The 24,920-nt window shown below is 52.7% G+C and overlaps 1 protein-coding gene and 1 long non-coding RNA gene across 4 annotated transcripts; one reads left to right on the top strand and one right to left on the bottom strand.

Moving 5' to 3' along the window:
* Positions 1–260: 260 nt before the first annotated feature.
* LOC141413745 (uncharacterized) lies at positions 261–3,919 on the top strand. The gene is made up of 3 exons (XR_012438610.1): positions 261–406; positions 2,022–2,118; positions 3,625–3,919. It is a non-coding gene; the product is annotated as an uncharacterized lncRNA (long non-coding RNA).
* Positions 2,107–19,163, bottom strand: Tbkbp1 (TBK1 binding protein 1). Of its 3 annotated transcripts, none has more exons than XM_020159196.2 (10): positions 19,031–19,163; positions 16,902–17,155; positions 16,481–16,603; positions 15,887–15,991; positions 14,663–14,843; positions 13,929–14,101; positions 13,758–13,819; positions 5,481–5,599; positions 4,568–5,295; positions 2,107–3,566 (listed from the first exon to the last, which is right to left on the bottom strand). In XM_020159196.2, exons 2-10 carry the CDS (start codon positions 17,124–17,126, stop codon positions 3,438–3,440), a joined length of 1,845 nt encoding a protein of 614 aa, XP_020014785.1. In that variant the 5' UTR covers positions 17,127–17,155; positions 19,031–19,163; the 3' UTR covers positions 2,107–3,437. The 3 variants fall into 3 exon arrangements, with proteins under 3 accessions (XP_020014785.1, XP_020014786.1, XP_020014784.1); XM_020159197.2 differs by lacking the exon at positions 19,031–19,163 and adding an exon at positions 18,532–18,971; XM_020159195.2 differs by lacking the exon at positions 19,031–19,163 and adding an exon at positions 17,541–18,510.
* Between the last annotated feature and the right edge of the window lie 5,757 nt (positions 19,164–24,920).

The following is a 24,920-nucleotide window of genomic DNA, read 5'->3' as shown; positions in this document are numbered from 1 at the left end:
CTCTTAGCCCTTGATGTTTCATTCTCTCTTGTGACCCCAGTTCTTCCTGTGGTCACCAAAGTTGTTCTGTTCTTGTCCTTGCTGAGGGAGAGATGGGACTCTGGATGCTGTCCTGTTCCCCCTACCCTATGAAGATGTCACCAAGTAAAACTCCACCCCTTTGTTCTTCTTCAGCAGTCCTAATCAGCTGGGTAAGGTGTTTCTCATTAACACAGCTCACTCAGCCACATCACCCCTCCTTTTGTTAGCGATCAGCTTCTTAAAGAGCTGGCACCTTCCTCGGCCATCACCTGACACAGCCCACACAGAGACCTAGGACAGGGGCAGGGGTCTCCATGGCCTAGTAGCTCTGACTGGGGAAACCCTGGAGGAGAAGGGCCAGGGCTGGAGAGGATGTTACATGCTGGTATGGAATTCAATTTAATATCTGGGGATATGCCTGTGGATGGCTTGGTCTCTGGGAAGTTGTCATCCCTCATCCCTGCCATTGTCTGGCTTTGGGTCTGTGCTGGGAAGACTGAGTGGATCCCCTAGGTGTGTCTTTTCCAGCCTTGTCCCACCCTCTTCCCCATTCTAGAAGCCTAGAGATGTGGATTCCTTACCACCTCCCCGCACCGTTCTCTTGACCCTTTGTGCTCTATTCCTACTTCCAGAGAGTCATGATCAGCAAGTCCTATCTGATCAAGTTCTGCTTGAGGGAGGAGGGAAAGATGAGTGTCACTAGGACTCCCCAACGCGACCCCTCTCCCCACCCCCCCGCCCCACTCTTCCACCCTCACATCCTCTTCCTTCAGGGGCATTAGATGAAAAGCTATGACTGGGGACACTAGTTTTTCTCCCTTCCCTGCCTTCCCTTCCAGCCCCTAGCCATGTTCTGCCCTGCACCTGAGTCTTTCCAGGTCCCTAGAAATCAGGGAGACAAGCTGCCAGATTCTGTACTTCAATTCCCATGCTCCCCTCACCCTGATGACAGAGGGAACATCCAGGCAGCAGGACATCTGGCATGTTCAAGGACCATGCTTGGTTTACCTGGGCCACCCCCAGGCCATCCTTTACCCCTTTCCTCAAGGACTTTTTACCTTGCATGTCCCTAGACCACCCCCTTGTCCTTGATACTGCACTAGCACCTGCTTCTAGAGGTCTAGGAGAGATCCAGAAACCTACCTGCTGCTTCCTTCCATGGGAACTGACCATGGGAATTGCAGAGAGCACTGAACACCCATGCACCAGACACTCCAGAACTTTCTTTCCCACAGCTGTGAGCCATGGCACATAGGAATGGCTGATCCTACCTTTTCTGGCACTCAGGCAGGTCTTGGCTGCAGACAGTGGTTGTTTATTGCAACAAAGGAACTGGGGAGGCTGGACCTTGGCACAGACAGGGAGGGCATGTGCTCTGGATCTAGAACCGAACAACCTCAGGTCATCAATGAACAATTGCCTCGTCTTTTTTTTTTTTTGTAGTGCTAGGGGATTAAATCAGGGCCTTGTGAAGCCTAGGCCTCTGAGCAACATCCCCAAGCCCCCCTTTTAAGTCAACGGTTAGTCCAAAAGGGCCATGTGGAAATGAAAGGCACCTAGAGTTGAGGAATAAGTAGCTTGGGCCAATTTTGCAGATAGAAGGCACAGCAGCTGGGGCAAAAGTCATGAGTTCAGGACCCAGCTCTGACCTCCCAGGTGTGGGGTGTTTGAGGCAGCCTGGAGTCTGGCTCCTCCCCACCCTCAGACCCACGAGGACATGGAACACTGACGTTCTTCCTCTGTGCACTCCAGCCTGGCTCCTGGCTTGCGGAAGTTATTTGCAGAGACGGAGCTGATAAAGGAACCACAGAGCTTTAGATCCTCTATGGCCAGGTGTGGTAGGAAGGAATGTTCAAGAACCCCTGCACCCGCTTGGGGCTGGTGGCTGTTTCACACCTGTTCTAAATGAACACCATGTCACAAGCCACCTGTGGCCACCAGCATATCTACACCAACTGAGTCACTGAATTAGGATGCTCCATGTGTCCCCTACTTGCCAGGGCCCACCCTCCCATGGCTGTGGTTTCCTGAGACAATTTTCAAGATCTGCTTCTGAGCCCCAGCCACGGAGACACAGGCTGAGCGCAGATGGAACAGGTAAATTTTATTTGGACTTTCAACTTTCAGAGAGCATAGGGTCCCCCCTCCTCTCCCCTCTCCAGAACCCCTTCCCCATGTCCCCTCCCTCGGGAACACTCAGGGTACGACAACATATGTCTCTGGAGTCCTTGGTCCCTTCCCCGCCCCTTCACCCCTCTGTACTGAGGGGGAAGAAGTTAAGGGAGGGGCCTGGAAGATTTGGATCAGTATGTACATGCGCTAACATTAGTGTCCACGACAGCTGGCCCGGGACTGAGGCCTGGGGGAGGCTTGCAGTGGAGGGGTGGATTCATCATGGGTAGCAGGCTCCTGTGCAGGAGGCTCCCCACCTCAGCCTGGGGCCCTGGCCTCCTGCTCACCAGTCCTTCTGAGGGGACAACTCTGAGGTAGATTTCACAGGGGGAACATGGGGGGATAGGGAAGGGGGTTAGCTCTTTTGAAGTTGATCTCCACAGCACCCTGGGCCCATTCTCAGGTTCTTGGCTGGGAGGCAGGGGCTAATGACACCCACCCAGCAAACAGGCTGAGTCACACAGGGGCTCTAGTAGGGAGGTTGCGGGCATCTGCCTTTGACCATTCGTGTCTCAGATTCAGGACTGGGGCCTGGGAGGCTAGCAGACAGTCCCCTGACATGAAGGTGATTGCACATGACCCCTAGCTCCAATGCAGCCTCTTTAAGCTGGACCCTCTCAGGCCTGCAGGGTCCTCCCTCTCCTCTTTCACCCTCCCCGATCCCCAGGGTGGGCAGAAGAGGAGAACAGGGCTGGCCTGTAGGGATCAGCAGGAAATAGGATGCTTTCTATCTCCAATGCCAGGAGCCCTAAGCTGGCCATGGGATGGAGGGCCTGGCATCAGTGTGCATGGCAGGCTCTGGGACCCCCACCAGGAGGTGCTCTCCAGAAGAGCACAGCCTAGGAAAGAAAGACATTTGGGGAGGGGCTCTGGAGCTCCTGGAGTCACCTGATGCCCTCCTTCCCCAGGCCCAAGCACTAGGCACCTTCTTGGATCCCACCCTGTTTAAGAACAGAAAGGCAGAGGCAGAGGCCTTGGGGGTATGCCCCTCCCTGCCCCAGTGCAATTCCCCACCTCCCCAGTGAAACCAGGAAGATGGGGGAAGCCTTGTCTGACCTCCCAGGAAGAGTCAGAGCTGAGTGGTGCCTGGACCAGGGAAGATGGCACACACGTTGACTCAGTAGCTAGTGGAGGTATCTGGGGACCGCAAGGGGCAGGGGCCCCCCACGAGATTCATGCAGCATTCAGTGAGTTTTGGGGATGATGAGAAAGGGCAGAGAAACAGCCAGTTGGGGGGAGGTGCCCTAGATCTTGCTGTTCTCCAGGTGGGAGTCAATGTGTTTGATGAGGGCATCATCTGGGTACCCAACAGGGAATCCCAGCTGGCAGAGGGGGCAACTTCGGATGTCGGAGCCCACCGTCTCCATCAGCAGCTGTGGGGAGAGAAGAAAGTCACTTATGGTCCCCACATTCCAGCTTTCCCTTTTCCAGGATCCAGGACAAGGAGGCCTGAGCATGCTGCAGGAGTCTGACACCCATTCTCCAGCACCATCCTCCCCTTCACCAGCTCAGCATCTACTCCTTTGTCCAAGGCATAGGTCCCCAGGAGATGTGTGAGTACACTGCTCAGCCTGCCTAGGTACCTGTAGCAATGAGAGGAGCCAAGATGCCCCCAGAATAACTAAGATATAGCTCCCAGATAACTCAAAGCACTGGACAATCCCAAACAATGTACAACCCCCAAATAATGTTCTGTCTGGTTTTGGAATATATTTTGGTCCTTTCAGGTGGCAAAGGCTAGCTCTGACGTTCAGGAAATTCATTATTTCAGTGAAATGACAAATCCCTGAGATGGAATGTCTTCCAGGACAAACAAAAAGACAGGGGCTCTGAGGCCTGGAGGCAGTTAATAAGACAGGCAGGTAGGTCTGTCCCATGGGGTCCATGCACAGCATCCTGGGGCATCCCCACTCCAAGGAACAGCCAATACTTAAGGTAAGCACCCTGCAGAGTGATTTAGGCCTACTGCTTCCTTCTAAGGACCCTCTATGTAACTGATAAAATCATTGTCCCTGTTTTGCAGATGAGAAATTGAGGATTGGAGAGGATAACTTGTTCTAGGTTCCCCCAGATACTAAATAGTGGAATCGGAATCTAATCAGGGCTGTCTCTCTAATGAGGACCATACCCTTAAGCATAGTAATAGAGCCTTAATGAAGCAGGCCCAATTCCAGCGAAGAAGGAACTATGGGAGAGGGAGGTGAAGGGACCTATGCTACGGCCAGTAGTCCAAGGCACAGAGACCTGCCTATCGGGTGAACGGTTTGGACGTGAACATGCATGGGGGAAGAGGTTCCCCAAATGAAGGATAGCGCTCTGCATCTCAAGGTTCGGGGTTGGAAGGTACGTCGCAGCACGTGCGGTGCCCACTCACGTTGATGGATGGCCAGGACTGTGCGTGCTCGGCGTGGACGTAGGTGGTGGCTGCTGGCGACTCCGGGATGGGGAAGCCCGCACAGAAAGAGGCGCAGCGGATGGTGCCCGTTTCAGGGCTGGGCGGGCTGGCGGGCACCGCCCACTCCTCCTCCTCCGATGGCTGCTTCTCAAAACGCAGCCGGATGCCCTCGAAGGCGCGCCGCGGGCTGAGCGGCCTACCGGGACCATAGAGCTCGCTGCCGTAGGCGCGAGGCTTGGGGAGCGTGGCCGCCTCGGCCTGCAGCCAGGCTGGGGAGGCGCCGGCGTAGGCCGCGCCCTCCGCAAGCTCCGAGTAGCTGCGGCGGCCCTGGAAGCCGGCCTTCACATGATGACTGGGCGGTTTGGCATAGGCGCGCTCGGCCAGCGTCCTTTCCCCGGGCGGCGGCGGTGGCGGCGGCCGGGGTTGCGGGGCCTGACAGCTGGGGGGCACCGGTGACCGTCGCTGTGGGCTGGGCGACTGGCACGGGGGCGGCACCGGCGAGCGGCGCTGCGGGACGGGCGACGGGCAGGAGGGCGAGGCCGGCGAGCGGCGCTGCTGGGGCGAGGGGCACGGGGGCACAGGAGAGCGGCGCTGCGGGACCGGGGACTGGCAAGGGGCGCACGGAGGCACAACTCGGGTAGGCGGGGAGGGCGAGGGGCACTGGGGGGATGGGGAGTGGCGCTGCGACAGCGGCGAGTGCCTCTGACCTGGAAGAGAAAGCAGGATGGGTGGGATGAGGGGAACGAAGGTGCTGAGGAAGACATCTGAAACGGTGGACCAATGCCCACCCACTCTCCATGCAAGAAAGTGGACGGTGGTGCCTAGGACGCAGAATGGTTGTCATGGCAACCCTCCCTCCCTCCACTGTTGGCCCTATGGGGGGTCTTCTTACCTCCACTGCGGGCCTGTTCCTGCAACAAGGTCCTCAAGATCCTCCCCTGCAAGGAACTCAACTCCCGAAGGCGGCCCAGCTCCTCGGTCAGTTCGGTGTAGGCCAGCGCCAAGTTCACCCTGAGGGCAGAAAGCAGGGAGTGGGGAAGAGGAGAGAGCTCTACAGCCCCAGCTACCAGGAAGAACCGGTTCTGTCCTGCATCTGCCCCCACCCCCAAGACCCTCTTACCCCAACTTCAGGAATCCTTTCTGCCCCTAAAGTCCACATCAAAGGCAACTTCCTCCAGGGAGCCTCACTCTGGTTAGAAAGAACCATTCCTGGGGCTGGGACAGAGGTTCTTGGGGCTAAAGGGACAGGGAGCAGAGAGATTCCAAGGGTCCCTGAATCCCCATCTGTGGCCTGAACACAGCTGATACAGGTATGTGTGAATGTTTTCCTAATCTGTGCAGAAGCTGTGATGACAAAACAGACTCATCAAAAAGCTGTACTTTTGTCATTTCAAATTTTCTCAGAGCTTGCTTGTAGTATGTACTACAAGTATTACAATCCATGTGCTGTGGGGGAGGGGTCCATGAAAAGAACCCTTATCTTTGAAAAGGTTGGAGACTACTGCCTACCTATGATGAGCCCATTCGTAAGAGAGGACAGCCTCTGGCTAGCAGACACCAACAGATAAACTTAACCCTGAGTTGGCCCCTTTCCAGCCCACTGATCTTGCCTTGACCTCAAAGTTGCCTCTGGGGCTCTTTTCAGCCTTACACTTCCCAGGCCCTCTTACTGTACAATTCTACCTAGCCCTTTACAATCAGAACTTTGTGAGCAGCTGCTATGCACTACACACCTGCAGGGGAGGCCATCCAAACTGAGCACTTCTCAAAGGCTACCTTCTTCTGGAATTTTATTGGGAGTTCCTTGAGGGCAGGGATTACATCATTATATTCACCTTCCCACACCTTGTCCAGACCCTGGACCCAGTCTCTGGTATCCAGAAGTTCAAGTAAGTGAATAATGAATTGAGCCTCTCCATCGGTTGTTCCTCTTTCTTCTTCCCTCTTCTTCCTCACTTCCTGCTATCTGCTCCTGAGCACACACCCTCATGGAGCTGGAACTAGGTTTAGCAAGGGACCTCACCACATCTTGTCTTCCTTTCTCTCTGGGTCCCTCTGAACCTAGAACCATGGAAGGTTATTACACCAGCCCTGCCCCTCTGCTTTCTCTCACGGTGCCCTGTCAGCCTCCAGAAGCCCTCTTTTTTCTTTTCTTTTTTTCTTAATGGTACTAGGGGTTGAACTCAAGCCCTTATACTTGCTAGGTAGGCAGGTGCTCTACCACTTGAGCCACTCTACTAGCCCCTCCTTTTGGTTTTAGTTTGTTTTTTTTAGATAGGGTCTTGCTAATACACACACCCCCCCTTCCCACCCACCAGGAATTTCAAGTAGCTGGGACCACAAGTGTATACTACCAGGCCTGGCTTGTTTTTTGAAATAGGGTCTTTTTTTGTTATTGGTTTCAGATTTGAACTCAGGACTTCACACTTGCTAGGCCAGTACTGAGGCTTGAGCCACACCTCCAGCCTGAGATATAATCTTGCTAAACTTTTTACCTCAAACAGAGATCCTCCTAACTCTGCCTCCTGATTAAATGGGATTATAGCTGTGTGCCACCATACCCAGCCACCCTCCAGGAGCCCTTCTGACCTCAGAGGAGGCTTGGCCACAGTCTTGGGACCTACCGTCACCTCAGTTCTGGGCTTGGACAAAGCCTGGGAGCTAAAAGCAGGGATTTGGGTTTCCTTGGCTATCCTTACTTTCCCAACTTCAGAACTTTGGAAGTCAGAGTCAGAGCTGGAGGGAAGTAGCAGATATCACTCCAGGTGGAGCTCCACCCAGGGCAGTGGACTCATGAAGGAAGATATACATAGACAGAAGGGGCTATGGGGAGGGTTGAGACCAGTCTGATGAGTGTGACGAAAGGGGTGTGTGTGCGTGACCCCACAGGAGGGGAAGCAATGAGATTAGGACTTCAAGCACAGAAGAAGCCCAGGTGAGACTGCAGATGACTGCCATCCTTCACTCTGGCCCACTGGCTGGGGCACAGCTGAGGGGTGGAGGGTGGGGGAAACAGCCCCTCCTACAACAAAACCACTTATAATTCAATTGGACCAAAGTGTTGTATTTGGCAAGTCCACTCGGGGAAGGCAAGTCCTCACCACCCATCTTCTGAGGGAGGAATCCTAGGAAGCCTCTCCAAGGTCCTGTAGTTGTGATTCCACTGCATAGAGGTCCCCATGTTTGCTAAATGTATCCTGTGCTCCCCTCACCCCCACTTTATCTCATGGATCTGTGGGAAGAAATGGCATCTTCCTATCAGAATGAAAGGTTCATGTGTGTCCCACATCAAACTGGGGACTCCACTAGGCTGGCCTCCCACTTCAAACTGAGGGCAACCTAAGGGCAGAACTGTGCAATCCACTCAGGAGAGGGGAACAGCAGGATCTCTGGACAGGGCACTAATGTAGTGTTACACAGCTGCGGTTGCTTTTCCCATCCACCTTCCCTGCTGTATCTCTGACGACAGATACAGGTCGTTGCCTTCACACCCTGCCTGGGAGATCTCACCTGCCATACTCAGTTCCCAGGCCCCATCTCTTCTGCTTCCCTTCCTCCCTTTTCAGGTGTCACCCTAGTTTCCACAGCCTGGCTCTTGGCACCCTCTTCACAGTAACACGGACAGGGCCACAAGAAATGGAAGGAGGAAGTCCCTAGCCTAGAATGCCCAGCCCCTCTCCCAGCTGACACTGGGGGCCTAGAGAAGGCAGAGCCTGTCCCTGTTCTCCAAGTCCCAGTCCACTCTCACAAAGACCACTTAACCCGGGTGCTGGTGGCTCATGCTGTAATCCTAGTTACCTGGGAGGCAGAGATCGGGAGGATCATGGTTTAAGGCCAGCTGGGGCAAATAGTTTACTAGATCCCTGTCTCCAAAATAACCAGAACAAAATGGACTGGAGTTGTGGCTCAAGCAGATCTTAAGACCCTGGAAAAGTACAATCTGACCTCCTAACAACCCATGGCCCGATGGGACCTGTCCTTTCACTGGGCATACACATGAGGCCGCTGAATATGCTAACCGCCCAAATGACTCACTGATAAACACTGCCAATTCAGTGGAAAAAAATTTCAGCTTTACAACACAACCAAGAGCTGCACACATGCACCTAACTACACTGTTTCCTGGCCACACCTGAGCACTTTTGCACCATCATGACTTTGGGAAGAAAGGTTCAGGTGAACGGTACTAGATACTTAGATTACAGGGAAAAAAGACAGTCTGTCAGAACCTGAGAGGGACTTAGGGAGAAAAGCATGGTACATGATCTGTATGAGTGCTAATCACAGACCAGGCACTGTATGCTAGGAACTTCATTTGTCTTCACAACAACTTTCCAACATTGCTACCATTGTCACCACTGCCACCATTATCCATTTTACAGATGAGAAAACTAAGGTGCACAGAAATCACTTGACTAAAGTCCAAACGCCCAGAAGTAGTTGAGCTGCTGTGATGACAGTTCCAGCTTGCAGGACTCCAAAGTCCAGGCTACTGACCACTATCCATATACCTCCCAAACAATTAGCAAAGTGTAGAGAAGTGAAGGTAGCAGAAGGGAAAAAGGAGGAGGTTGGGGATCTTGGAAGTAGCCTGGGAGCCTTAAAAACCGCCACCCCTACCCAGGGAGGGGACAAGGTGCTAAACATACATGGAAGTGGAAGATCAGAGTGATTATAAGCTAGCGCAAGGTCACAGACCAGTGGTGGCATAGAGCAGAGATTAAAACACTTGCTCTTGGCACCTCTGTCCACTAGGCTGGCACCTTCAGAGGAGGTGAGGTGCAAATGACACCCTAGACTGCAAATCATTCCACCTTTCATTCATTCTTTCCACAAATAATACAGGGGTCTCAAAAAGTCTTCTGGAAGCAATCATCTTCACTGTTACTGATAAAGCAATGGTGATCAGGAAGGTTAGAGCCCTGTGTATCCCCTTCTGGGCTTCTTTCTATCTCAAACCAGCTGCTGAGCCACACAGGCTCCTGTATGCTCTGTGCTGCACTGAAGCAGAAAGGATGCAGTGGAACCAAAATTCAGGGTGGCGCCCAGATGATGGGATTAGAACTGGAGATAGGTCTGAAGTCATGATGAAAGCTGGGGTCAGGGTCAAACTAGGCATGGGGTTGGAAATTCTTCTGTGGCCAAGATTGTGGGCATAGTTGGGGGGTCAAGATTAGGGATAAGGTTAGAATCAGGGATGGGCTTAGTATTAAAGACTGGGACTGAGGGGGCTAGAGGTGTGGCTCAAGTGATAAGAGTGACTGACTAGCAAGCACAAACCCCAGTACCAACAAAAAAAAAAAAGAAAAAAAGATTGGGACTGGGATCAGTACTACAGTTATCATGTGGGCAGAATCATCTGATTCAGAATTGGGAAGAAAACAGAAATCCAGCATTCCCAGTCATTCCATCCTCATCCACAGCTGCCTCCTGCTCCCCCAGCCACTTCACCCATGGGGGAATTTAGGGGCCAAACTTTCCACCACCCACAGGCACACCCTGCATCAGTCTTCCCGCCCGCCCGACCCTCAGGGAGGGGACTATAGGCACCGGGCCGTGGAGCGGACTTGAGGTTGCGGGCGGGGGGAGGAGGAAGTTGCTTGCAACAAGCCAGTGCTCCACCACTTCCTTTCCGGCGCCTTGAGCCTTCACTCTCCTCACCAGCTATGACTTGTGGTCCCCAGAGCCTAGCTCTTTATGGTAGCTCCTGCCAGGCTTCCAATAGAATCGATGTCCACTGTGTCTTGAAGCCTCCCCAGATGCAGCAGAACTGAGCAGCTCACAGTGTGGTAGGAACCAGGGGCCCCATTTTGTTCAGAACTATCCAGGTTCACACTAGCTGCCCCAGCACAATTATTAATAGTGCCCCTTTCACTTTCAAAAGTGATATGATTTGGTCAACAAATCACATGGTTGCCCCTCTTAAAAGGGCCTCCTACCTGCAGAAGAACCCAAATAGGAAAATACCCTGAGTCCCATTGCCCCACCTGCTGGGGAGCTACCTGCTCTCTACATTGCCCTTCTCAGGTTACTTAATTTCTGGGTACCTCATGTTTATGGGAATGAAATGAGATCTTGCTGGTACATCACCAGGCCTAGTATGCTGCGTAGAAAAAGAAGCCAGGGAGTGCGTGGGAGATAGGTGGGGAAATGGGGAAGCTCATTTTGAGATTTTTTTTTAAGACATAAGCTTAAGACTTGGTTTAGGAAGGAGGGGAGGATGTGGAGTTTCCCATCAGGGAACCGGCACAGTGAGAGCTCTCTTGGTCTGGCTGGTGGGCACAGAATTGAACCAGAAGATGGGTTCAAAGCCTACCAGTTTGAGAGTCTCTCCCACCCTCGGGGAGCCCAGCCCAGAGGTTGCAAGTGCTCAGAGGTTAATTCTGGGTGCATGGGGTGCCCAGGCTGAAGGAGACTTGAAAGAAAGGAAGTAGGGAGGGTGAGAAGCGTGAAGGGGGAGGCCCTGGGCCCGCTGGTTCTGGGGCACGAGGCTAAGTTCAGGGTATGCGGGGGTCTCCGACTTCCGTCCTGACCCACCCCACACTGCCCTTGACCTCCGTGCAGAGTTTCCATCCTCTCTCTCCGAGTTCACACTTCCCCACCACTAACCACAGCCCACGCAGAGGCTTGTGGGCGGAGAGAGGGGGGTGGGAGGGGTGGGCGGAAAAGGGCCCAGACTGCAACACTGAGCCCCCCACGTTGGGAAAAAAGAAAGGCCTATAGTCTATGGTTTTCCTCTCATCACCCATACAGAGCCCCTTCTCACTGGGCCCTCACACCAATGAGGCCTCTCCCTCCCTGAGCCCTCATTCTCCTTATGGAGCCCCTACCTCCTCAGAGCCATCATCTCCCTCAAGCAATGCACCTCCGCCATCCCCCAGCACTGGCCACCCTCTCTCACTCCCACTGAGGAACCCACAAGCCCAGAGGGGAGGGGGCCACTGGTCCTGCACCTCTAACTTTGGCTGGGACTCTACTGGGAGTCGTTGTCTCCTTGTGTATTCTTAGGAACACAGTGGGCTCCACTCCCATTTCCCTCATCGCCTTTGGCCCATGAGTATATTCTTACAGGTTCTACCTCTGGAGCAATTACCCTCCTAGGCTTTGGTCAAGAGGACCTGGGCTAACAAAAGGGAACTCTTGTCCTAAGGTCAGATTTGGAGGGTGGCAGTTTGATCTGGTCAGGTCTGGGTGCCTGTTCGCAAAGGAATGATGATAACTAGTACTCATGGGTTGGGCTGGGAATCAAGGGCCTGGGAAACCTGGGACTGCCTGTTCCTTCAATTCAGACAGAACCAGAAAGGGGTTTGGAGGGGCAAGACCATTATAAAGACAAAATTTTAATGGTGAGGATTCTCACAGTCAAACTAGCTCACCATGTGTCCAAGCTGAAGCAACTTTCATAATATGAAAGAACTGCATCCCCTTCGGCTTTCACACCCCCTACCCCCCTACCTGGATAATCCAGCCCAGCATTCCACTCCTAGAATGTAAAATTCTCACTAGCCCACAAGATCTGCAGATGCAAAAGGAAGAAGGGACTGGCAGAAAAAGAGCTGAGAGCAGGTAACTGAGGTTCCTCAGGTGGGAGGATGGGAAGGAGCCCTTGGGAAGCACCTATTACCAAAAGGGGCTGAGTTTATAAGAAAATAAAACTACTGGGGGAGTGAAGATTTCCTCTGATAACAAACTTCTGCCAAGCTGGGGCTATCCAGCTCCCTGAAGGGGAGTATGTGGCTAGGCAGGCAAGACCTGGCTGACTGCGGACATGGGGACTAGGCATAGGCAACCACAGGCAAGGAGAGCAGGAACCAAAGGTGTATGGTAGGATTGGCTCAGGCCTGAGTCCTGAGCAGGGCCAGCTACCTCTGGCTGAAAGGCCTGGTGGGGCAGGTGTCTTGGGGCAGTAGGGAGGGGTTGCTCTGGCCGGAATGAACAGTGCAGATCACAGGACCTCTAGAGTACCTTGTGGGGTGGGCTCTCTCAGCACTTGAGGCTCTGGCCCCTGGGGATCCACTGTCCCTCTCTGCCCCTCCCCATGATTGACCTTACTTTCCTCTTACATTTCTCAGCAATGACTGACTCCTGCACCCAGGAAGGAAACCTGGGGTATAGAGAAGTAAAGTAAAAGTAAAGCAAAGCCACTCCACAAGTCAGGAAAGGTCCCTGGGACTCAAAAGCCTAGACGGTTACAGTCTAGCTCTGTCAGTCTTGCCTCACAGTTCCACCAATTGGGGGAGTCTTCACTGTTGGTCTGATGAGGGGGTTAGACTCACCGATCCACAGGGGGCCTTCAGCATGACTTCTAGGGCAAGCTAAGATTCTAGAACACATGTGTCTGTATGTCCTCCAAATCTGAACATATGGGCAAAATGGGCACAGAGCTCTAGCCACAATCTAGGGTGGACCCTCTCTGCAAAGCCTCCGCAGCCTGAGGGGTCCCTCCCAATAGTCTCACAAACTGGGTTCTCACCTTCCCAGCTATCACAGCTCCACCCAGGCCCTCACCCCAGGGTGGGGAGGAAGGTGAGGGGCATTTCCAGTTGGCTAGAAGCTGGGAAAATGGGGAGGACGCTTATTGGGAAGGAGGACCCCAGGGGTCCTAGAGCTGGGTATGCTGTGTGATAGAGTTAGTTTCTGCCCCCTCTACACCTTAGTCTTCCCCTCCAATGAACATAGGGAGTTTATGCTACTTGCCTCATCTCAGGGGAGAGGACTTAGGCGGAAGGAGGTTTGAGCTCTATTTCTCAGAAAGCAGGAGAGGATGAGTTCGGGTGTAGATGTGAAAGGTACCAGATTCTACTGCCGCTGCATTGTTTATCCAGCCCTTTCTACCCAGCACTCCCCCAGAGGCCCTATTGGCAGGCTCCCTACCAGCATGGCTCCCATCCTACTTCCTGCACCAGCCTGTTTCTCTCCCAGCCTGACACCTCAAAAAGAGATGGGCTTGGTCCTAGAGGAAGCACAGGGAGCCCCAGAAGCTGAACATTCCAAAACCCCCTTCTTCCTGTGATGAGGCAGAACAAGCACCCCAGACGCCACACCCCTGAAGCCTGGAAGAGAGGTCACCCAAATAACACAGAGGGTGGAAAACAAATTAAGGGAGACATGGGATCACCTCCCCACTAGTTAAGAGGTTAAGAGGGCGAGGGTTACAGACATGACTTACTGATCATCCCCAACTCTCTTCACCCACGCCATGTCCCGCTCAGACTGGTTGGAGATCAGATCCTAAGAGTAAAGATGAAGAGGTTACAACTCAGAATCATCCTTGCCTAGATCTTGTTCTTGCTATTCCGTCTGTGCTCCTGGACCTCTCAGGGCTACTCCCCACTTTTACCTGGGCCCTGGTCTCCTGCAGCTGCTTCAACTCCCCCTGCAGCCGCTCACATTCAGCCTGGAGCTGCTCCTCCCGGAGCTGAGCCCCCCGAGCCTCCCCCTGGGCAGCCTCCAGGGCCTCTTCTAGTCGTCTCCGCTCCAGCTCACTCACACTTGGCGTGGGGCCAGGCCAGCCTGTTGTCAGGGGACAGGAAATTGTCAGGCTGCATCCAGATGCCTTCACTGACTCCCAGATCCACACAAAGTGAAACAGGTGGGGAACTTAGCATGAGGGACCAAAAGAAGCCAGAAGAACAAGCACTGGAAGATGAGAGATGCCATTACAAGACAGTGAGAAAGGATGGGCTGACTGCTGCTGCTGATCTTGCTGGAGGCCAAGTCAAAAATGAGATGGCCTCTGGAGGGTATCCCAGGTCAGAGTCGTCTAGAACATCCTCACAGGCCTGTCCTAATCACAACCTGAGACAGGTACTCTGTGTGGGGGCGCCCTCTGCTGACACACCTACAGATTGCAATGGGGTTGCCAGGCACAGAGAATGACTGAGTTCAAAAGCGCACAGCAGCACCAGCAGCTGAGGAGAGGGAACAGTTGGTAAGGGTAGGATAAGGTGATTATTGGACAAACTGAAGATACTGTAATGGGGTTTTAGATAAGGTAAAGGTGTCCAGGGGTGATGAAATGAGGGTTAGGTTTGGGGACTTGCGGATAGGGAGATTGGGGGTCACTGATCTCACCGTGACCCAAGGCAGTTCCCCCTCTCAGTGCCAGGTAGTGCAGGTCCAGGTCAGCACAGGGCGGGGCAGGGGCAGGAGGGGGACTCAGGCTGGGGAAGGCTGTGTCCCGGAGCCCTTGCTGCTGCTTCAATTGTTGCTCCAAGCCACAAATCTGCCGCAGGTGGGTCTCCACCAGGGCCCGCTGCAGGGGGAGGCAGAAGTTTGAGGGTCTACATAAGGCCAGGGGAACCCCTGTGGACTCCCCAAATGCAGGACTCCTCCATTCTGGATAGTCATTACTCCCCAAACTAGAATAGAGGCTTCTGGAACATCCCATGCTCACACTCCAAGTGACCACGAGTGTGAGGCCTCCTCTCCTAGCACCTGCAATGCAGATGTTTCTGGCAACTGCCCCTGGCAAGGTCACAGCAAATACCTCTTCTCTGTCATTAACACACAGGACCATTCATAAAAACACTCAGCCCTGTGTCCAGCCACTGCCACTCCCTTAGGAGCATGTAACTTCCATTTGCCCATGTGATTTAACCACTTCTGTGCTTCCTCAACCTCTTGCAACATGGAGATAACAGTACTGTGCCTACCTCTTCTGATTGTTATAAAGGCTGTAAAGAGTATGTGTAAAAAAGGTAAGAATGGTGCCTGACACATAGTAAGTGCCATATAAGCAAAGTACTTTTACACGAACGCCCTGTTACCTTCACCACAGCTTAGTGAGGTTGTTATGTGCCCCACTTTTTTAGCGGAGAGATGGAAAGTTAAGTGATTTGACCAAGGTCAAAAGCTAGGAGTTGGCAGGGCCATGTATCCTGGTTCTAACAACTGCACACACCTGCTCACACACACGTGTTCACACACATGCCCATTCTGATTACACATATACCGAGACCTATCCCAACAGTCACAGACACTCCTGATCACCTCTGCCTCACCCCCAACCCCAGCACAGTGCTACTGGCACAGGGTGCACCCAGTGTGAGAGCTAAACATATACACCGACCCACTGTATCCCACAGGGTCACTGCATGCCAGGTGTACAGAATCACCCCACAACATATGGTCTCACTGGCAAGGCCAAGCAGGCACTTACAGATACACATCTACAAGCAAGGTGCACACCACAAACAGGGTGGGGTCACAGGCACTCACAAGACTGAAAGTTGAGACACTGAATTACACACAGAACACCAGGTACATACTACAGCTGCCCCACTCCCTGGGTCTCACCATCTCCCCCAGCTCCATCTCCAAGTCATTCTTCTCCACACAGAGTTTCTCATAAGCCTGGATCATCTCCCCAAGCTGTTCTTCCTGCTCCTTGTTCTTCTGCAACTGGATGGACCCAGAGGGGCAAACCAGTCAGGCACATGCTTGAGTTTGGGAAGAGGAGCTCCCACACCTCCCCACACCCACTTCCAGCATCCCACGAATGGGGAGGAGTAACTGTAGCTGGTTTAGGGAAGACCATGGCCATCTCTGATTAAAGAAGCTGAAGGGCTGGCACCGTGGCTCATGCCTATAATCCTAGCTATTCAGGAGGTGGAGATTAGGGGGATTGCAGTATGAGGCCATCTGGGTAAAATGAAAGCAAGACCCTATCTCAAAAATACCCAACACAAAAAAAGGGCTGGCAGAGTGGTTCAAGTGATATAGCGGCTGTCTAGCAAGCATAAGGCCCTGAGTTCAAATGCCAGTACTGAGAAAAAATGGAGCTGACAGCCAGAGGCTAGGGTGGAGATCAGGAAGAGGCAGTATCAGAAACAGACCAGATCATGGCAGGAAACTCAGGGAGCTGGGCTGGCTGGGATGACAAGTGCTCACCTCATGCTGGAACTGGTTGAGCTGTTGTTGCAGACTGACCTTCTCCACCTCCAGCAGGGAGCCATCCTTGATTTCATATAGAGAGAAGCCATGCTCTTCTCCAAAGTCACTGATCAGCGGGTACTGTGGGAGGGCAGTCCTCAGGAGAAATGGCACCTGGCTCCTAGCCCATGCCTCAGCCTCACCAACCTGCCTCAGAGTCCCCATCTTTCCCTCCCCTCTCTAGTGGGATCTGTAACTGCAAATCTGATCCCTCCAAATTAGCAGCTGAGCACTCAAAAGTTCAAATCCAAAGCAGCCACACTGATTAGGGAAGACCCTCCAGTTCCCAACAGTGCATTCTGACCCCCCCTTCTGGATCTCTGGAATCAATGCTGGACCCCCAGTTCCTACTACACCCCCTTCATCTTCAGTTTCTGACCTTGATCTCGTAGACTTTAAGCCGTCGACGCAGAGTAGCATTCTCCCTCTCTAGGCCCCCTAGCCGCTCTTTGATGTCTCCATAGGCTGTGATGAGGGCAAAGTGGGAGGCGGAGCACATGTCACCCCCCAGCGAAGGGTCTCCAGGACCATCCAGCCACACCTCACTGGGCCCCAGGGCCTCCTGGGTTAGGATGCTAATGTCATCTTCAAACATGGATTCCATGATAAGGGCCACGGCCCACACTGGGCCTCCTGGGAGAGCAAAAACAACATGAAGAGAGCCACTTGGAGCTTGTCCCCAGATCCCTGGTCTGAAGCACCCTATGGCCCACTGAGAAGGAGCCTGGAAGCTTTCAGCAGAACAAGGGACTTCCACAGCCCTTTGCCAAAAGAGTAAGTCCTATTCTCCTGCTGCTGCCTTTGGGAGAAGGAGCTGGAACCAGGGGAAGACTGGAGGACGGTGGGGTGGGGGGAAGACAGTTGATAAGCAGAGATAAGAAAGGCAGGTCAGCAGCAGAGAAGGGCTCCTTCCAGAATCCAGGGAGACCTGTGAATGGGAGGATCTGCCTTTCCAGCAGGGGCACACGGTTCACTACTCAGCCCCATCTCCACCCTAGACTTCCCCTTTCCCAAGTACCTTGCCAGCCACAAAAGTCCTCATTCCAGGTCCATGGCACCACCAGGCCCCTCCCTAAGGAAGCCCAGTGCTTCTGGAGGGCCAGTCCCACCAGTCAGCCGGGCCTCGCAGGTCCCCGCCCAACTTCCCCGCTTCCTCCCGCAGGATCCCAGAGTTCAGGAAAAGGAAGTGCCTCTCCGGTTGCACCGGGGCTGGGGCAACCGTCCAAGCTATCTGGGCCCCTGACCTGGGACCTACAGGAAGTCCTTGGCTGAGTGTCAGAGGGAGCAAACTGGGCAAGGGGTCTCAGAGGAAGAGGGACGCTAAGAATGACCCTAGCCTGTCCCAGTATGCTTGCACACAGGGAAATGGGGAGCCCAGGGAGGGGGCAGGAATGACTCAGGGCTCCCGAAGAGTAGGCAGCGAGGGGGTGCGTGTGTACTTCTCCCAGCCCTGTTTATGAATGTGTGTCTGTGGCTGGCATGTGGGGGGAGTGTGTGTCTGTGAATGAGTGTAGGTGTGTCACAGTCAATGAATGCCTTTGCGGGGCGGAGGGTGGGGGTCGGCACGGAGTTGGGAAGCTGTGTGTGTGCGCGCGTGTGAGCACGCGTGCGTGAGCGTGTGGAACGGGTGGGCACGTTCGGGCCGTGTGTCACGTGAGGCACTATGGGAATGTCCGAGGTGTGTGCGCGCGCTGGAGCGTGTGTGCGCCTAGGCGAGGGGGCTCGGCGCTGAGGCACGAGTTAAGATAGTAGGGTGTCCGACCTCCTCAAGCTGCGCTGCAGGAGCTTGGGGTGCATAAGCTCGGGCGCAGGCCCCAAGACCCCCACCCCCAGCCTCATCTAAGTGCCAGAGAAACGCGTGTGACTGGGTCTGAGTAAGGAGTGTGTGCGTGTGTTTGTAGGGCTGGCCCCACCTTTAACCCTGTCCTGCCCACGCCATCCCCTCCCCCTACTCAGCTCGCCGGCGCTCACCACCGCCCCCCCGACCCTTGCTGTCATCTCGGGCCTACCCCCACTTGCGGATTCGCTTCCCCGGGTCGCCCGACCCTTGCCTCCTTTCTCTTCATTCTCCTCCCGGAACAGTCGCAAGGCGAGAGAAGGCGACTGGGGAGGGGGTACCTCTGCCGGCCCGGGCCCCTTCTGCGGCCCCTTTAAGAGTCGCCCTTTAAACCCCTTCAGCTCGGCCGACAGAAATGGTCGCCCCTCCCCTCTCGGGGGCTGAAACCACACAGCCCCCTCCTCCGCTGCTGGCTGAACCCTGAGCCTAGGCCCCCAGGCTGCTCTCCCCGGGCCGGGCAAGGGGCTCCGGAGGCGGCACGGCCTGACGCGCGGTGGCGGACCGGGCCCGGGGACTGCGGGAGGCCGACGCCGGACCCTTAACCCTCTCAGTCACCCAGTGTAAATTGGCTGCCAACCTCCCACCCCCTCCTCCGGCCTACCCCGCGACCCCCGCGACCCCCGCACGGGCGCCGCTCCCCTCCTCCGCCCTAGCCCCGGCCAGGGACTCACAGCTGCCGCCGGTTCCTGCTTGTAATCTCAGCTTACCCCCTCCGCCTGCTCCCTCCCCAGACGGGCACCGGTGCCCCCACCCCCCCTGGCACCGCGCTCTGCTCCTCGCCCTGTCGCCGCCGCCGGGTCTCTCCCCACCCCCCCACCCCTCCCCCCAACCCCCTCCCTCCCGCCCGCCCGCCCCGCTCCTCCTCCGCCGCCGCCGTCGTCTCCTCCGCCTCCTCCTCCCCGGCTGCTCCCGGTTTCTCCAGCTGGGAAAGGCGCCCCGGACCCCGCTGCTACCACCACCACGTGGTGAGGGGCGGCGGCCCCCGCGGGGCGGCCCGGTTGGGCCTGGCAGCGCGCCCGGCGCCCACCGGCTCCCTGCCGAGCAGCCGGCCGGCGCGGCTGCCCCCTCCCCGACGCCTCCCGGCGCAGTGTGGCGTGGTGGCGTGTGTTGGGGGCGTCTGCGGACAGTGCAGGGGCGCCGCTGGTGCTTTTCGGTGGTTTGGTTTTGGGGCCTCATATTTTGGGAGGAAGTGGAGCTGGGTTTTTTTTGTTTGTTTTTGTCTTTTCCTGTTTAAGAAGAAAATTATTGGATCTACCCACTCTGCTCTCGGACGAGGGGGCATCTCTCTGCTATATCCACTTAACACAGGGTGTAATCGGAGAGATTATAGAGTTAGGTAACTTTGAAAGTGAGAGTGAACTACGGAAGTCAAATGTTCATTTAGGAAAACGGACAGCCCTCTCCACCCCCCACCCCCCCAATCACAGAAGCGCCCACAGGCCGGAGAAATGGGGAAAAAACAAATCTTTTCACAAAGATTATTTGAGCATCCCAAAACTGCTGGGGCAGGAGATGCAAATTTTGTTGTTTTTTTACTTTCCGACACTTTTCCACTGTGTGACCTTGGACTAGTTACTTAGCCTCTGAGTTCCTGCCACCTTTATGGGGAAAGAATAGGGATCAGAACTAAAGGTGTCCTGTGAATGCTTGGGAGGTGTTAATGAGTCATTTTATTCCCTGGTGAACAGAGCAGGGCCAACCTAGCTGCGGAATGACCAGGAGAAAGCGCAAACCCTGCAAGCAGGACATAGGCCAGAGAAGGGTCCTTTGGTAGGGTCAGCATTTTGCTGTGAAGGCTACTGGAAACCTGAGCTCACCTTTCTGGCTCCTGGGTCAGGGGCTGCATCTGAGAGGAAGAGGGTGAAAGAAAAGGTCTCTTGCTTTGTGTGAGCTTTGAGAGGCTAGGACAGCTGCCATCTTCCCCACTGTAGGGAGAAGGCTGGGCTGAGGTTTGCTGCCCCTCCCCTGATGGCCTGCAGGAGCTCTGGACTGTCTTCAAAAGAGGGGATTCTCACTGGCTTCTCCTCCTCCTATTGGTTTCCCTTGCAGCCTTTCCTGCTGGCCTGCTCCCTTTTATAGTCCAGAACAGGAAGGCAGGTCAGCCACTTGCACTCTGAGGCACTAGCTTTCTCTGAACTATGTGGGATGACCCATCTATCCTCTAGATATGAAAACAAGCTGGTTTGGGACATCCATCACCCCATTAATCCCAAGCTAATCAATCCCAAGGGCAAGGCAGGTGTCCCTCTCTTTGATGCTCCACAAATTCCCTTCTGAAGCAGAAAAACATGCAAGATTAGAACTTAGACCAGAAGGTGTGGTGGAGATGTCTCTGCAACTCCACATGAGCGTGAACTTGACCACATGCCAGTCAGGTACTCTCTGAGCAAACTCTCAGTGAAGAATTGTCAGCGCCTGCAGCTGCTTGGATACTCAGGGAGCAGGTCTGAGTGACCAGGTGAGGTGGAGCCAAGTGGTCTGGTCTGGATTCTAGATGGCTGGTGGCAGAAGCCCAACAGAGGTGAGGCCTGGTTTAGGTGCCTTGATATATGCTCCTCCACAAATTTGGACATTCTCTGTTTCTAGGGTATTTTTTTTGGGGGGGGGAGTTGGTACTGGGGATTCAACTCCGGGTCTTGTGCTTGCTAGGCAGGCTTTTTACCAGTTGATACTCTGGGAAGCAGTACTGGGGTTTGCACTCAGGGCTTCACACTTGCTAGGCAGGTGCTCTACTACTTGAATCATGCCTCCAGCCCTTTTTTTTGAGATAGGGTCTTGCTTTATGCCCAGGGCTAGTCTGGACTGCCATCCTCCTATTTGCACTTCCCCCTGTAGCTGGGATGACAGGTGTGCACTACTGCCCTCAGCCACTGGTTGAGATGGGGGTTTCCCAAACTTTTTGCCCAGGTTGGCCTTGAACCTTCATTCCTCCAATCTTCAACTCCCAAGTTGCTAGGGTTACAGGCTTAAGCAACTATGCCTGGCTGTAAAGCAATAATTTTTAAAAAGAAAAAAAGATGAATCAAGACAGTTACAACTGCTTCATAGTTGTCTGGGAAGGTCTGATGATGTGGCATTTGAGTTAAATCCTAGAGGGTAAGGCGTGTCCTTTGTTGAGTGAATAAAGGAATGAAACTGTGACTTGAGAGTATTTAATTCACTTAGGAAATCTGGACATTCCTTCTAACAGCCCTGAAATATCCAGGCTGATCATGGAGGAGACAGAAGAAGGGAGAAATGAGGGGTATGGTAAGGGGAGGTGAGGTGGGATCTAAAGTAGGAGAGGGGAACTGGGTGGATGCTGGGCAGGTCCAAGCTGTAAAATCCTGACTGGCCTTTCCAGGGCTGTTGGAGAGGACCAGCAGCCAGTCTACTGGGAGGAGAGAGCACCAAATCAGGACCCCATCAAGCTTCCTCCTTGGTAACCAGCAGGGAGACACTGTCTCCCACTCCCATGACTCTTGCTCTGGAGAAAGACTTTGTCTTTCATGTCCCATTCTTGCCTGAAAAGAGTAGGAGGTGGCGTTAGACTAAATAAAAATAAAACCCAGATGACTCAAATAGAATCTGGTAGGCAGAAAAATTGATTAGACACATGTGACAATGCAGTCTGGTGCCACTGTTGCCCCCATCACCCTCCCCACCCTGCTCCAGGCCTTAGAAAATTAGGATCACTATGAACCATCCTGGGCCTCCAAGGACAGCTGCATGTCTCTTGCAGACCAGAAGTGAGGACAGCATGGGAGACCCATTCCTATGTCCCTGTGGAGGTCATGTGCAACCTCAAAGCGAGCGAATGCCTCCAGAGAGTTTGGGAAGGAATAGGGTGTATTGTGTTCTGTTTTCTCACAACTCTGAATTTGCTATATATGCTTCTTTTTCCTCACAACCATATTCATTTCTGTCTCCCACTATTTTTATCTTTTTTTTTTAATTTTAAGGAAATTTATTTTACATTATCTTTTCCTTTAAAAATTTTTTTATTGTATTATTGTACTGGGAGTACATTGTGACATTCACAAAAGTGCTTACAACATATCTTAGTTAAATTCACTCTTATTTTGGTGGTGCTGGGATGAAAGCAGAGCCTTGTAAATGCCAGGCAAGTATTCTACCATTGAGCTATGTCCCTAGGTCCCAAATAATGTTTTATATTGAACTGGGTGCAGTGGTTTGTGCCTCTAATCCTAGCTACTTGGGAGGCTGAGATGGGGAGGATCTCAGTTTGAGGTTAGCCCCAGTGGCAGGGGGAGGAATTCATGAACCCCATCTTAACAACTGGCATGGTGACACGTGCCTGTCATTCCAGGCTACATGGGAGGCTGAGATCAGGAGGATCACGGTTCTAGGCCAGCCCACAAAAAAAAGTTTTCGAGACCCCCCCATCTCAATAGGAAGAAACAAGGCGTGGTGGCTCATGTCTGTCATCTCAGCTATGACAGGAAGTGTTGCAGAGTTGCAAAAACAGAGTTGCAGTCCAGGCCAGCCTGGAGAAAAAGCAAGACTCTATCTTAAAAATAACCAAGCAAAAAGGATTAGTGGCGTGGCTCAAGTGGTAGAGCGCCTGCTTAGCAAGCGTGATGTCAACTTCAAACCTTTGTAACAAGTATGCGTGTATGTGTTGACTATCTCCTAGGTAATAGTCATTAGAATGAGTGCTCCACAGCAAAGACACTTTGTAGTTCACTGCTATATCCTCTGCCTTGAGCAGTGTCTGGCTTTTGCTTAATTCATGTTTGAGGTCTTTTTGCTAAGAATAACTTTTTATGTTTTTTTTTTTGGTGGTGGTACTGGGGTTTGAACTTGGGGCCTCACACTTGCTAGGCAGGCATTCTACTTCTTGAGCCTCTTTGCCAGTCTTTTGTGTTGGGTATTTTCAATGTATGGTCTCTTGAGCTATTTTGTCCAGGCTGGCTACAAACTACAGTCCTCCAGATCTCTGCCTCCCTAGGATAATAGGTGTGAGCTACTGACTCCTAGCTTTATGCTTTATCTTTTACTGGGATCTGTTTTTTACAGATGTGGAGATGATGAAATGGAGATCAGAAAAGTTGAAGAATTTGCTTAAGTTCATTAAGACTGCACAATATTGTTCAAAGGCATGGATAGCTTATTCATACAGAGCCATTTCTTAATTCTTTCCCTTACACTAAGGACAGCTCAGGAACCTGTGGCCAAGGAACACCGGGCCACCTAGGAGAGACAGAGACAAGCTAGGGCTTTGTTGCCTGTGATGTGTGAATTAGCTAATAGAGTTGGGTAATTCAGAGTTGGAGCTTACTCAGCAGCCCTGTGGCCACTAGGTACTAGTAACCACCCCTCCCCCAGCTCTGGTTCCCAAAAGCTTCCAGTTTAGAGAGGAAATGGAACAGAAGTGCAGAGAAATGGTTTGGTTCAAATTTTAATTAGATGGAACTTATTAAAGGTTCTCTTGATAACTTCTGTATGCTTGTCATACAACATTGGTACACACATAGCCTGTAGTATAGGCTTCCCTGTCCTCATCTATAAAATAGAAAGAAAATAATGTGGAGATTAAATTTACTGTTCTATGTAAGATACATGTTTCAGGCCTGATATCTGGTAAATGTGTAAAATGGACACTATATATATAAAATGACTATTCACTGATCTTGTTCCCATTCTTCCAATTAACCCAAGTAACCCCCAGCGAATAAGAAAAGCTAGGAGCCTATGTTCTGAAACATGTCATTCCCAGGTTTCCAGATGCTCTGCCCTTCAAAGGCTAAGTGATGCCATTGCAATTGCAGAAACTCCCAGAACTGTACTGACAGATCATTAGTTCAACAAGTATTTATTGAAGGTCTACTCTACAAGCACTGGCCTAAACTGGTTATACAATAAGTAAAAGACAGCAAGCTCATGGCATTAGTGAGCCTACATTATAGTGAGAAAATCCAGCAACAAGTAAGTTAACAAATTTAAAACTTACATTTAGAGAGTACGATAAGGAAATGAACTGGTATATTCTAAGCACACAGAACATGGACTTTTTATGTGGCTAATCTGTCCGAAGTTATGTGAAAAGCTCAGGTTTTGGTATTTGGCAGACCTGGTATTTTTGGTTCCCTATGACCTTGGTCTGATGAATCAATCTTTCTGCCCCTCCTTTAATAGTGCCTGGTAAGGCTGTTACTACATAAATAATTAAGGTATAATGTTCTGGGTGCAATGGCTTTTACCTGTAATCCCAGCTACTTTACTTGGGAGGGAGGTTGGGAAGATTAGTTTGAGGCCAGCCAGGGCAAAACATTACTGACTCCCCAAGTGAACAAAAAGTTGCACATGGGTTATGCAAGAGGCATGGTAGGAGGATGGAGATCCAGGTCAGACAAGACAAAAAACTTAGGACCCTACCTAAAAAAAAAAACAAAAAGGGCTGGGGTGTGTGGCTCAAGTGGCAGAGTGCCTGTCTATCCAGCTCTGAGACCCTGAGTTCAAACTCCAGTACTGTGCCCCCCTCCCCAGAAGATATAATGTAACAAAAAATCTCAGTATTTACTATTTTTCACTTTAGGTCAGTTTAACTGGGACCCTTGA

The sequence above is a fragment of the Castor canadensis genome, chromosome 11 (genome assembly GCF_047511655.1).
Source record: "Castor canadensis chromosome 11, mCasCan1.hap1v2, whole genome shotgun sequence".
In the NCBI taxonomy this organism is placed as follows: Eukaryota; Metazoa; Chordata; class Mammalia; order Rodentia; family Castoridae; genus Castor; species Castor canadensis.
Note: the sequence above shows the minus strand (reverse complement) of the source record. Positions and strands in the feature narration are given on the sequence as shown.